This window comes from Meles meles, chromosome 4 (assembly GCF_922984935.1).
Source record: "Meles meles chromosome 4, mMelMel3.1 paternal haplotype, whole genome shotgun sequence".
Lineage (NCBI taxonomy): Eukaryota > Metazoa > Chordata > Mammalia > Carnivora > Mustelidae > Meles > Meles meles.
The window spans coordinates 11,919,719-11,933,074 of NC_060069.1; the positions used below are offsets into that span (position 1 = coordinate 11,919,719).

The following is a 13,356-nucleotide window of genomic DNA, read 5'->3' on the forward strand; positions in this document are numbered from 1 at the left end:
ATAAAAAATTAAAAAAAAAAAAAACTGGTTCATGAAATCCCTCAAAATTTCACCATCAGCTGAGTGGGAGCCAACTCCAGGGCACTGCTAACTTCACAAGGTATCTAGCATCCCTGGTCCTGCCCTCTAAATGCCAGCCGGGTTTCCCAAACCATTCTGACAATAAAAGAGTATCACCACTTATTTCCCAAACACCCCCTTCCAGGGCTGCTCTCACCCCCTGGAGAACCGGTGTGTTTGGCTCTGATGGTGTTTCCTAAGTGACCTCACCCAACAGGTGCTCTCAAGGGTGGGCAGGTATGGCAGTCACCGCCTGGTGAGGGAAGGCTCAGCTGCCCATTCTTGCTGCTCCGGAGAGAAGTGAACAGTCCCAGTCAGCACTGCAGTCCCGGCCTTAAGCCTGCGCAGCGGCTCTGGCTGTGCCCTGCTGGTGGCCCGGAGCGAGCTTCTCTGGCTGTGCCCTGCTGGTGGCCCGGAGCGAGCTTCCCTGGGACCCAGAGTCTTCTCTGACCAGCCCAGGGTAGCCGCGGTGTAATGACACCTGCCCCACCTGCCTGTCTCTGCTCCATGGCTTTGGCCAGAAAAGGAGTGCCACTCAGGAAACTCCTGCTTCAGGGCTGTCCCCTGGGTCCAGTGTCTCTCTCACAGCCCGGTTCATCCCCTAAGAAGTGAACTGAAGGGAGTCCCCTCTTCTCAGTTCTGGAGCGGCTGGGCAGTATGGATCACAGCGGCAGAGGAGCGAACAGCCTACGTAATGGACAAGTGGAACCAGGTCACAGGCCCCCCGACAACTGAGAGCGGCTGTAAAAATCATCCTCCGCACTGATAAAAAGGCAGGAGGCGGATGTAGTCTGTTTTCTTAAAGACGAGCATTAGGTGTAAGGCCTGTGCCCCAAGGCACTTATGGATCTTTTCCTCCCTGCCATAGTGTACACTTGACTCAGAAGTGGCCGTGAGAGTGGGCGGAGAGTTCTTCTTTGACCCGCAGCCTGCCGATGCCCCCAGAAACCTTGTGTTGATTGCAGGGGGAGTCGGAATTAACCCTCTGCTCTCCATCCTGCGGCACGCGGCCGACCTGCATAGAGAATGGGCAGACAAAGGAGGCGGCTCTGAGATGGGGGCGATAAGGCTCTTCTACAGTGCCCAGAACACCAGCGAGCTCCTGTTTAAGGTAAGGGAGAAACAGACGGGTCCTAGCTCGCCCCCGAACACATGGCAGGGTGTGAGTCGTCCACGGAACTTTCTTCCCGTTACTTCTGTCTTCGCCAGAAGAGTTTGTTGTAACATTAGGCCTGGCAAGGCTTAACCATGCTCTGGTGGGGAGTTAAGCAACACTTGTTAGGCAGGACAGCGAAACAGCTAGTGTTGAGGCTTCCAGGGAAAGGACAGGATAAGGATAGGTTTGGTGGGCCTGACTCGGGGGGCGGATGAACAGAAAGGTCATCACAGCCCAAGCGGCCGCGGAGTCAGGAGACCTACAGGGGGGCTCGCTGGTTACAGGTGGAGGTGAGAGGCACGGACTTTGGCCCCCGCCGGGTGAATGAAACCTCGGTCGGTTCTGACTGTTGAAAGGAAGTACATGCGACAGGAGAAGCCTTTCACTCTGGATTGCTTTGCAGCTGCAGGGATGAACAAAAGAATAGAAACAGTTAAAAGACACAACTGTGGTCAGTGAAACTGCTGCTTAATTGCCAATGCTTGAGGAAAAGGGAAAAGAAAAATCTCCCGGAGAGTTAGTAATATGCTTGTTAGCATATTCAGATTTCAATTAAAGCCAAATAGCCCTCTACTCAGAAGGCTCCGGCCCGCTAGGCTGCAAACAATACCTCTCTAAGTGGAGAGAGTGGCAGACGTGTGCAGAACGGGAGTCGAGGTTCAGCGGCAGTGGCTGTGCACATCTGTTTCGATTTTTTAAAATTGTAGTGTGACCAGATACGTTTGACATTCCAGAAAAATATCCTCGATTTAGTAAATGAATTTCCTGAGAAGATTGCGTGCCGTTTGCATGTTACAAAACAGACAACACAAATCAGTGCAGAACTCAAGCCATACATCACGGGTGAGTCCCTTAGAGGGATCTGGACTCTCTCCACACAGTTGTGTGGTGGCCCCGGGCAGCTGGTGGAGGGAAGACGCTTTCCTGTCGGGAGTTGCCGGCTGGGAATGTCCCTACCTGGGGAACTGGGAGGTGATTCATCATGGAAAAAGGAGGAGAGATTTGGTGGGATTTACTTATTATATACAGGGTTCTTACTGCCCATGTTAAAAATTTATTTTCCACATATTTTAAAGGGACCTTTCCGTCATCACTGTAGTATGCATACAAAGAATTTATGTCCTGGCCTCGACTGAATTGATGCCATTTGCATTAATGGTCATTTAAATTACCCGTGGTTTCCCCTGCTTGGACCATTTATTTTCTTTGCTGAAGCCAGTCCTGAATCTCTGCCAGAGACCAGGAAGCTAACTGGCCCTGTCTGAAGAGTGCATGGTGGTCAGTGCCCGCTTGGCTCGCTGTACGCTTGGGGAACCTGGAGGGGCACCCTGTCCCTGGGTCTGGCGCCCGGGGCTGCCACCAGGCACCGGGGCTGCCACCAGGCACCGGCGTGTGAGTGTGTCGGCGCTGGACTCTTGGGGCTTGGGTTACTGGAAGTAAACCCCGCTGCTGAGTTGTGGTTCTTTCTTGTTCCAGTACCGGCATGCTGGACTTACTTGGTGTTTTTTCTGTTTTTCTGGTAGAAGGAAGAATAACGGAAAAGGAGATAAGAGATCATATTTCGAAAGAGACTTTGTTCTATATTTGTGGCCCACCTCCAATGACAGACTTTTTCTCCAAGCAACTGGAAAACAGCCATGTTCCCCCAGAACACATTTGCTTTGAGAAGTGGTGGTAGGGAGCAGGCAAAGGTAGAAAAGAGAAAGGTGCGAAGTCTCCTCAGGACAGCAACAGAGACGGGATTTGTGGCACGACGGATTTACCCCTCCTCGGCTTTGCTTTTTTTTTTTTTTTAAGGCTGAACTAAGTGACCAGATGGAGTGTAAAGGAAAAAAACCAGCCGACAGACTTAGATGATAAATTTTTTACAAAGACTTCATTGATTAAATTATTTTTTACTTTATTGATTTTCTTTTATTAATAACTTTGATTATCTCATGATGTATCTTGAAGTGGTCAATAAAGAGTTTCTTTCCTCTTAGGGAAAAAGGAGACATAGACTTAAATCTTATCATATAAAAATGTCGCTTTGTGTGTAAAATGTAAGCTCTCTTTATTTGATAGCAACCTTTGTATCATATGCTCAGTAAACTTAAAATTTAAACAAGTTCCTAGTAATTTTACTTTGGAAATTTCTTATATTTAATGTCTTCATTCACCTTCCTGTAGCTGGAAGCCTTGCTTCTTCAGACGATGGAAGGTGGGTTTGGAAGTAGAAGATGATAAGGAAAACTGCTTTCAGGAATTGAGTATCTGGCACGTTTGCTTAATGTTAATGAATGTCCTAAGTATGTATCCTGACTAATTGTTAGTTTCTTCTCAAACGAAACCCTTCCCGTGCTCTGCGTCTTGGCCGCCTGCCTTCACACCCTGTGTAGGAGGCGGCTTCTCGTTGGGGACAAAGGCACTGGTGACTGCTGGATTGCATGTCGGACCTGCCTTCAGTGACTAGGCTGGCTGGCTATCAGAATGTGCTGAGGATTGATTAGGGGGTACAGAGCCACTTCTAAATCCTGTTTTCCTGTCTTTTATTTCATTTCTTTGCCCGGGTTCTTCTTGGCACCAGCAGCTCTTCAACACATACTTGTTAAATGACTGAAAGAAAAGCAAATGACATTTAGCTCCTTGCTAAGCCCAGGGTTGGGAGCAGTCTCTAGGATAGTTAAAGACAATGGGGGAGCCTCATCTCATCCCAAGGCTGCTCTAATGAAACTGCTAGAAAGCAGACTGCTGTCCTTACTTTTGTTTAGATTTTTATAAAATCCAAAAGGAGGACATAGGTTGAGGCCAGGCCATTCTTTCTGTGACGCATAGGGTCGGGCCCGAGGCTACCGGCTTGGAGAACACTGTGAGGGTAAAGGGAGTCTGGGGAGAAAGATCAGTCCTGAGCACACAGGAGTCCCAGCTGGGATTCTGTTCCTGAGCTGCCAGGAAAAGACAGCTTGGCCCTTGTCATCTCTGGGGCTGTGGACCTTACAGTGTGAGGACTTTGGGGGCTTCGACACATCAGACTTTTGGGGCCTGATGATGGCTGGCACCAGTATTCCAACCTCTGCCCCATTTTGAATTTTATTGAGTTTTACGCAGAGATTATTTCTCAACTGTTTCAATCCCAGATTTAAATTCAACAGGAGGAAAGGAGAGCCTGTTGCCCTGATGGGAATTTCAAAGTTGATTCAAGGCAGAGGTCAGCAGCGTTTCAGAGGTGAGGGGAATATGAGAAGCTCTGGCTACTGTAAGGAGCCCTGACTCATCAGTTGACCCCAAAGGACCCAGGCCCAGGGGTTGGGCTTTAGGGCTGAGCACTTAAGATGCACAAGAGCATTAGAACCCTGAGATTCATGTGGGAGCAGCAGGGGGCTCTTCTGCTGACTGGCAAAAGCAGCTGGCAGGGAAGGAAAGGTACAGAGAAAGTGGCCAACCCAGGCCTTTCTGTGCTGGGTGAGCATCTTAGCGTAATACGAGATGGGAGCCTGGGGAGATGCAACCCACTGCCTCCGTGCACCCACCACCACAGCCTGTCTGCCTGCCTGCCTGCCGTGGTCGCCGAGCAAGTTCCACCAGTCTTGCCCACCACCCTGCCAGTGACTCACTCTCACTGCCTGTAACCTGCTGAGATGGGCCAGGTCATGACCTTGTCTTGGACCGGCTCTGTCGTTTTGGGTGCTGAGTGCTGGACAGCAGTTCTGGTTGGCTGGCCAAGAATGATCTGTTGCCCTTGTCTGCCAGGCTCCTCAGGATCTCTCTGGTACTCAGACTGAGCTCACGCCAGCCAGGGTGGCTTGGATTCATAGTGTGGCGGCTGAGCATGAAGACTGGAGAGAGCCCTTGAGTCGTACTGCTTACTAGATGGATGACCTTGAGCGAGTCACTCAACTGTGGCATGCCTCAGTTTGTAATTACACACATGTGTGCACACTCTTGCAACCGCATACAAAACAGATAATACGTCATACCTCCTAGGGCTGTTACGGAGATTAAATGTGATAAACCATAGAAAGTGCTTGGAGGAGCCCCGTTTGAGTGGGTTATTAATTTGCTATTCGTTGTCCTCTTAAGAAAGCATTTTAAGAGGCTGGATGACTTAGGTTTAGCCCACTGACCTTTAACCTCCACGCAAGTAGGGCCTTGTCTTGTTCGGCACTGGGCTTGGCACACAACAAGTGCTTAAGAAATATTTCTCACGTGGGTGAAAGGACCTGCCCAGAGCTGATGAGCTGTGTTAAAGGAATTCCGGAAGATCCTTCCAGCCTGAGTCTATGAGAAGACGTTTCTTCTTCTGACAGGAGACCCTTCTCCAGTATATGCAAGAGATAACTTAAGCTGATGTATGAGTCTTCCTCAAACTTGAAATGTTGTGTGAGCACCAGCGCTCCCCAGGAAATGGATCAAATACTTGGTCTTTCCCAAATCGTCTGCCATTCCTGGAGCTCTGAGATAAAGATGATCCCTGGAACCCTGGTTTGGGGCAGTACCCTCTCCTTCAAAAATCTTGTTAGGAAAATGATGAAAGGTAGAATTGATGTTTGATTTATTCCCCTTTATTTATCAGTTGGCCTAATATGAGTTGATGCCCTAGCAACATCCAAAGATGGTTACCAGTGAGATTTTTTTAAAGTATTATTATGAACTCATGGCTTTTTGTACATTTGATGGTATCTACCATGACCAATTTTCTGATGCTCAGCTTGTTAGGGGCGAGGGGGGGTGTGTTGGCTGTGTGGGATGATGAGGGTTGGGGCTGTCCGAAGTACCAACAGTGCTCTAAGCAGGAAGAAGGAAAAGGGGGGGAGTGTGGTGTCAGGAAGCTACAAGGGGAAAGTGTCTCAGACTGGCCAGCTGTGTCATGATGCTGGTAGGACAGGATGAGTTCCCATGAGTGGCCATTGATTTGGCAACTGGAAGTCCCCTGGTGATCCCCATAAGATGGATGTTATGAAGGAAAGCATGCGAAACGGTTGGAGTGGGTTTAGGAAAAACTGAGAGGAAATAAATTATAATGAGTGGGTATAGATAATAGTTTCAAAGAGTTTTAATATAAAAGGAAGGAAAAGGGTAGGAAAGCCAAGTAGAGTCAAGAGAACTCCCCCCACCTTTTTATTCATTTTTTAAAATTTGTTTTAAAACATTATTTTGAAATAATTTTAGGTTTATAGAGGAGTTGCAAAGGGTTTTCATATACCTTTTACCCAGCTTCTCTGAATATCAACATCTTACATAACCCTGGTGCATTTATCCCAAACTAGGAAGTCAACAGTACAGGTAAGTTGGTACAGTACTGTTAACTAAACAACAGTATTTTTAAGATGAGAGAAGTAACAGCCTGACAAGCTATGAAGGAATCATTCAGTGGGATGCCAGTTGGGGAGATGACACCTTTTTCTGGAGGACGGTAACTCGGTTAAGTGTGATTTATTGAGCGTCTAGTATGTGCGGTCACTGGCTAGGCGTTGAAGACAGGAAAATAGAAGGTTATCTTGAGCAAGTCAGGGAGTTCGGAAAACTATGTTTTTGTGATTGAAAGTGGAAATGCTTTGCAGGGAAAAGTTTTTGTTTTTTTTTTTGTTTGTTTGTTTGTTTTTTGTTTTTTTTTTGCACCAGTCACTGGTCAAAAGAGAAGCTGTAGAAGGCTGGCGGGGGGTGGGGGGGGGGAGTCACTAAAGGATGACATCCAGTGAGTGGAGGTGCGGGAGGGGCAGTGGGAAGGGCTGTGCCCATATCCTGGAGCCGGTGCTCAGGAGGGTTCTACAGGGTGCACAGCTCTGGAAGGTATGTTTGCATGTGCTCGTGTGAGCAACAGTAATGCGCGCATGTGGGCTCTGTCTAGTGTCGTGCGCCTCTGCCTGAGATTGTTTTTTTTTTCTTTTTTTTTTCCCCTTTCTGGATGGAAAACAGCAATTTCCTTCATTCCTGGGTATTGCAGATGATCTTATGCTGATAATTCAACCCTAGCACTGTTCTTTCATTTTATTTTAAATGAAACTCAAAGATGTTTTCTATTCTCATCTTAGAGAAATAGTGAGATGCCTTGTCTTTATATTATTCTTTCCTAATGTATGCCTCCAGAGCAAGCGTGGTGTTGACATAGGAACTATGTCCTAACCCACCATCAGCACGAGGCACGCATTTAGAAGTGTTTGTGTTCAGGAATCCAGACGTCCTCATTGCTGAGCAGCCATCTCGGTCCAGTGTGTTCCGGGTTCTTAAAAACCCCGCAGGAGCCCATAAACCTGACCTCGTCTTTTCCATCTCATCCCTGGGTCCCAGTTCACTTGCAATCAGCATACCAAGATTTTGTCTATTCCTTTGTTCTCTTTAAATTACTTGATAAATATGATCATAAACCATCAAATAATATGAAAATATGTACACCAAAATGCTGAAGTTTTCTTCTCTCCCATCCCACTCCCTGGCCTAGAATGAATTTCGATATAAAGAGATTGCTAGGTATTAGACATTTTACAGTGTATTCACCTTATATACATATACAGGTAGGTGTGCTTGTGAATTTCAGTCTTCTCACACACTCCACACTGGATGTGTGCTACAGTGTATGTAACTGCATCTCTATGATGACTGTTCTAGATTGTTCTAGATTGTTCCCAGTCTGGGCCTGTTATGAACAGCACTGCAGTGAACAAACTTATTTGTATAATTTTTATGTGTGTATTCCTCTTGAATTACCAGAAGTATCATTTCCAGATCAAAAGTTGGCTGGTATTGCCCAATTACTCTGTAAAATGCCTAACTGGCTTATATTCTAGTAGAGTATGAAAGCACCCGTTTCTCTACCTTCTGGCAACACTAGATTGTCTAAGTCTTTAAACTGTATTTTCTCTGTCAGTTGAGTCAAAGATGATTTTTGGATAAAGAAAATGCCAGGAAGTAGCTGAAGTATTTTAGCCATTTCTTTTTAGAATGGTGTGTTCACATTTTATGTTTATTTTAATGTCTTACTGATTTGTCTTTATAAAATAGAAATGAATGCTACTCTTTTGTCTGTATATGTGTTGCAAATGTTTTTCCTACTCTGATACTTGTTGCTGAATTCTGTTTGTTATGACTTAACACCAGAGTTTTAAATTTATATATAATCAAATATATCTATCTTTTTTCTCAACTTTTATACATATACAGTCTACTGATACTTTTGCAGGTCTTTAACCCATTGGGAATTAATTTTTGTGCTCGACAGGGGATTGGCATCTGACCTTTTCGTATGGCTCTCCAGTTGCCCACCACCATTTATCCAATAGTCTATACTTTCCTCCATGATTTAAAATGCTTCCTTTATCACATGTGAAATTTCCACCTACAGATGGATTTTTTTCTTCCCTAGGCTTTCTGTTCCATAGGATTACTTATTTGTTCGTGCTCTGGTATAACACTGTTTTAATTATTCTAGCTTTTTAGTATATTCTGTATTTTCTTTACCTCCTATTATTCATCTCCAGGTTATTTAAACACAAAGATAGTGATATAGGTTCCTTTTCACAGGTAAAGTTGTAGAGGGAAACTAATGGGAAATAGTAACTCAGGGGTTAACTGAATTCACTGGTGGTCTAGATTTTGGTTAGAGTTCTAGTATCAGTTGAGTCCTTCAGAAGTACTTGACATTTGATGCTTGTTCATTTTATCTCATTAAATTATCCACATTTATGTGCAGTAGGCAGGACTGATCAGGGTGATGATGCCTTCCCATTTTACCAAAAAGAAAAATGAGACTGCATGGTTAGATGGTTTGCCCAAGACCGTGTGGCTGGGAGTGACAAAGTTAGAACTATGGGACTGGGACTTGGTCTCCTTCCTCTCCTTTTGGAGGGCTTTCTGCCCACACAGACATATCCTTGAGCTTGTTCCAAAGTTCTCCCCACCATTAACAGGATAGACTGGCAACCATTTTTTTTTTCTAAGAGAGTCATTTATCCAGAACACCCCATTGCCAGAGCATTCCAATTAGTGAGATTTTTTAAAAATCCAACTATGCCTCTCTGTTCTTAGGGACTGTAGGAGCCTAAAGAGAAGAAACAAAGAATGAGACAAGTTTAGTTGGCTGTGTGGTAGGCTGGAGAGAACAGGGTGCTAGGTACAGAAAGACCTGAATCATCCCTCACTGTTCTATAACTTGGTCCCTGCACGACTCACCATCCCTCCATGCCCTGCTCTCCTGATCTGTCAAGTGGGTAGGACTATGCAACTTACCATCCCTTTCGGCATGACCATTCTGCAATTTCCTGATGGAAAAAAATGGGCCTTAGAGATGGGAGGGTCAGGGGGTAGTTGAGGTTGGCCATTCTGATGAGAGATGACTAAGGAGGGTTCTAGCTGTCTTCAGGTCTTTGATTCACTGTTGCGGTGGCTGTTGCTTGCATCTCCAGTGTCGACAGAAGAAGAAACTGCCTTGGACTGAAGCAAGGGAAACGTTTGGGTTTGATGTAGAGGACTTGTGCACCACAGTGCTGATTAAATTCTGGAGCTGGGGCTCAGGAGAAAAGGTGGATTCACCATTAATAAGAAAGAAAACTGACATTTTCCTATTGGGGCTTAAGGTGGGCTGGACTGAGACAGCGGCTGAATTGATAGCTCCCTGGCTCTGTGAGAAGTCAAAGTTTTCAGTAGTTAGTAACTTGGGCATTTCGTGGATCCAGAAACTGGCAGGCTTGCCAGTTGTCCTTCCTTCCAGGATGATTTTCTTGTTCTTTTTGTTGAAGAGTCAACAAGAGCAGAGGTACCCAGCAAGGTTCACAGAGCCTCATTACAGGAAGCTTTTAAAATATTCACCCTGGAAAGTGAAATCTGTTTCTTACCTTCATTAAGCCTTTATATTATTTAGGGGCAGCAGAAAAATCCAAAGCCATACTGAACTCAATAACTAGTGGGCAGCACATTTAAATACAGAAAGATTTATTACTGAAGACTGCATTCATTACAGAGTGGGAAGCTTACTTTCTTTCACCATCAGCCAATGTGGGATCCGTGCTTTTAAATGGTCTTACCTTTTTAAAAGGTAAATCCCTTTACTCCATTTCTTTTTTTTCTTTTTTCTTTTTTTTTTTTAGGATTTATTTATTTATTGGAGAGAGAGAGAGTGTGCGCGCGTGTACAAGTAGGGAAGGGACAGAGGAAGAGGGCGAGAGAGCAGCAGACTCCCTGCTGAGGACGGAGCCTGATGTGGGGCTCGATCTCATGACTCCGAGGTCATGAGCTGAGCTGAGCTGAAACCAAGAGTTGTCACTCAACCAACTGCACCACCCAGGTGCCCCCCTCCTCTTCACTCCATTTCTAAGACACAGTCCCCACAGCAGACAGCCGTGACCGTGACGGTCAGCAACACCAAAAAAAAAACAATCTTCTGGGACAAAACTTGGGCTCTGTCCTTCTGACCCAGGACACGGAGTTGCAGTCAGACAGCCACACGCCTTACCTGTGGCACCTCCCCACCAGCTGTATCCGTTCGCAAACAACTCCCTCCCTCCCAAAATTAAAGGTATATTCTTTGGGTCTTAAGGAAACTATCAACACTTACATTTTAGTAACTTTGTGGAATAGTCATTCAAATCCTTAAAACTAATCCGTGAGAGGAGTGCTAGGAAAGTTTTTAAACAATGGCAGTCTCACTGAAATATTTATTATTCTGAGGAAATAACTTCGAAAACGGGCAGTACTTAAACCAGGTTCTGGTATGGCCGGTCGCTCCAGTACTCCCTCCCTCTCCAGTCAGTCACAGAATCCAGTCAGTGTGTGCTCCTAAATGACTCTCAAAGCTGTCCCTGTCTCTCCTGCTCACCGAGGTGCAAACCATCCACACCGCCTCCTGGACCAGAACTCTCGCCTCACAGCTCTGTACCCTCTCTAGAACGCCTACACGCTTTTCTCCTCCAACAGCCAGAAAGATCTTTTAAAAAGACAAATTTAATGTCATTTCCCTACTTCAAAGTGACCAATAGCCCCCCCCATCACTCCTCCCAAGAGGACCAGACTCCTGACCATGGTTCGTGAGGCTCAGCTGGCCTCAGGCCCTGGCCCATCCATCTCAGTCTCCTCGCTGCTACTCCCCCCAGGTTCTCAAAGCACTTAGCATATATTCCTTTCTCACACCTTTTATCTCCATTTTACAGATGAGGTGACCGAGGCACAGAAGGGTTTAGTAACTAGCCCAAGGCCACATACGCTGGTGAGTCAATTCTAGCCAGGCAGGGTGGTCCCAGAGTCCATGCTCAGAGCTGCAAGGCACACTGCCCTCCGTTGACTGCTCCCCCGAGGGCTGGTTGTTCTGTAAGCCTTCCCTGAGCAGGTTCCCTCTGCCTGCCCGGGCTTTCCCCACATCCGGCCCTTCTCCACGTGGCTCCCCGGTGACAGCACCTGATGCAGTGACCTAGCGTGTGCTATGGGCCCCGAGGGAGCCAGGACTGGGTCTGGCTCATTCACTGCAGTCTTCCCAGCACCCGGCTTGCTGCTGTAGGAGTTAGAAACTACGGATGTGTATGGAGACCCATCTTATCCCCAGAGAAACGCACAGGGAAACGGCACAGCCCATTGCTGGCGGGGGCTGGGGCAGCAAGCAGCTACTGGGTTCGGAGAGCAGACCAGAGGGAGTTCTCTTAACTAACTGGCCGCAGACACAATCGTGCCCAACAGGAACCTGTGATACACTTTCGCTTTGCCTCCATTTCTGCCCACCGTCACCTCGGAAATCCCAGCCAAAGGCTTGTTGGCTCTTGTCCTTAGATCTACTGTCCACGTACTTCTCGGTGCCAAACTCTGGGGACCAGGTCCAGGAGAGCCCAACTCTGCCAGGAGGCTGTGTCACTTGTCTTGGGGGTTTGACGAACAGGTGGAGTGCTTGTCACCAGGGCCCACTTGTGTCGTGGCTTCTGCCCCTCTGGCAGGGCTCTTGGAGACGGGAGCTGCTGGGACAGCCGGGGATCAGTGCTGGGCCCCCTCAAAGGTGCTGCTGACATGCAGTCCCCCTTTCTCCTCCCCCCTCTCACACCCCAGCCCCCCCCCCCCCCCCCCCCCCCCCCGTTCACGAATCAGTCTTTATTCCCAAGAGCTGCTCTTGGCCTGCCTGTGCTGGGAGCCCAGAGCCCGGACCACACCCATTGCCCACATCCCCCAGGGTCAGTGAGACCCCAAGCAACTGAACTAGGTTGCCTGAGTGATGAGTTTTGGTGAACGGGAACCTCCTAATAATGAGCTCTGCTAGTCCGAGAGCTATGCCTGAAAGTTGTCTTGTGGTTTCCAACCGGCCATGATTAGTATGTTCAGAGTAATGATAACATGTGCCTCATAAGAAATGAATTAGAGGGCGCCTGGGTGGCTCAGTGGGTTAAGCCGCTGCCTTCAGCTCAGGTCATGATCTCAGGATCCTGGGATCGAGTCCCACATCGGGGACTCTCCGCTGAGCAGAGAGCCTGCTTCCCTTCCTCTCTCTCTGCCTGCCTCTCTTGTGATTTCTCTCTGTCAAATAAATAAAATCTTTAAAAAAAAATCATGGCAATTACAACTTAAAAAAAAAAAAGAAATGAATTAGAACATCTCGTCCTTGTGTTTTCTTGACGCTGGTCCCATCGAGCATAACTCCAGTGAAGTATAATCAGTTTGGCGATTTGGAAAAATGCAGACAAGGACTGGACTAACGTTGGCTGTATTGTGGCTTATAAACCGCTAACGAATAGGGATGCCCCGGGTGGCGCGTCGGTTCAGTGTCCAGACTCTTTGATTTAGTCTCAGGTCGTGATCTCGGGGGTGTGGTGGAGCCCCGCACTGGGCTCTGCGTTCAGGGGGCAGTCTGCCAGAGATTCTCTCTCTCCTGCCCCTGCCCTCCCCCTGGCTCATTCTCACTCTCTCAAAATAAATAAAATCTTAAAAACACGAATACATTAAGATTTTATAAACATTGTTTTTAAGTATTCTATAACTTATTATAAAATCGTTGAAGTATTTCTGTCAGGACGGCTATGCTCTGTTTCTGTAACAGGTAACACTCTCAGTGGTTTAGCTTGTAGCTCATTCTGTTGTATCCTCATGTCCTGGTCTGTGCGAACTCTGCCAAGGGTGTTGGGGAAGAGAGGGCAGAGGTAGCATGGGGTGCCATGGAAAGATCAGGGCCAGAAGGGGCTTGCGCACCATCTGCTCAG

The 13,356-nt window shown here is 47.0% G+C and overlaps 1 protein-coding gene across 2 annotated transcripts in view; it reads left to right on the top strand.

Moving 5' to 3' along the window:
• Positions 1-3,334, top strand: part of OXNAD1 (oxidoreductase NAD binding domain containing 1) — a 37,257-nt gene extending 33,923 nt beyond the window's left edge. For both annotated transcript variants that reach the window (XM_046002252.1, XM_046002253.1), the window contains 3 exons: positions 929-1,171; positions 1,951-2,059; positions 2,740-3,334. In XM_046002252.1, the coding sequence (XP_045858208.1) occupies positions 929-1,171; positions 1,951-2,059; positions 2,740-2,894 (507 nt within the window). In that variant the 3' untranslated portion in view covers positions 2,895-3,334. The remainder of the gene's footprint in view (positions 1-928; positions 1,172-1,950; positions 2,060-2,739) is intronic.
• Positions 3,335-13,356: the final 10,022 nt, after the last annotated feature.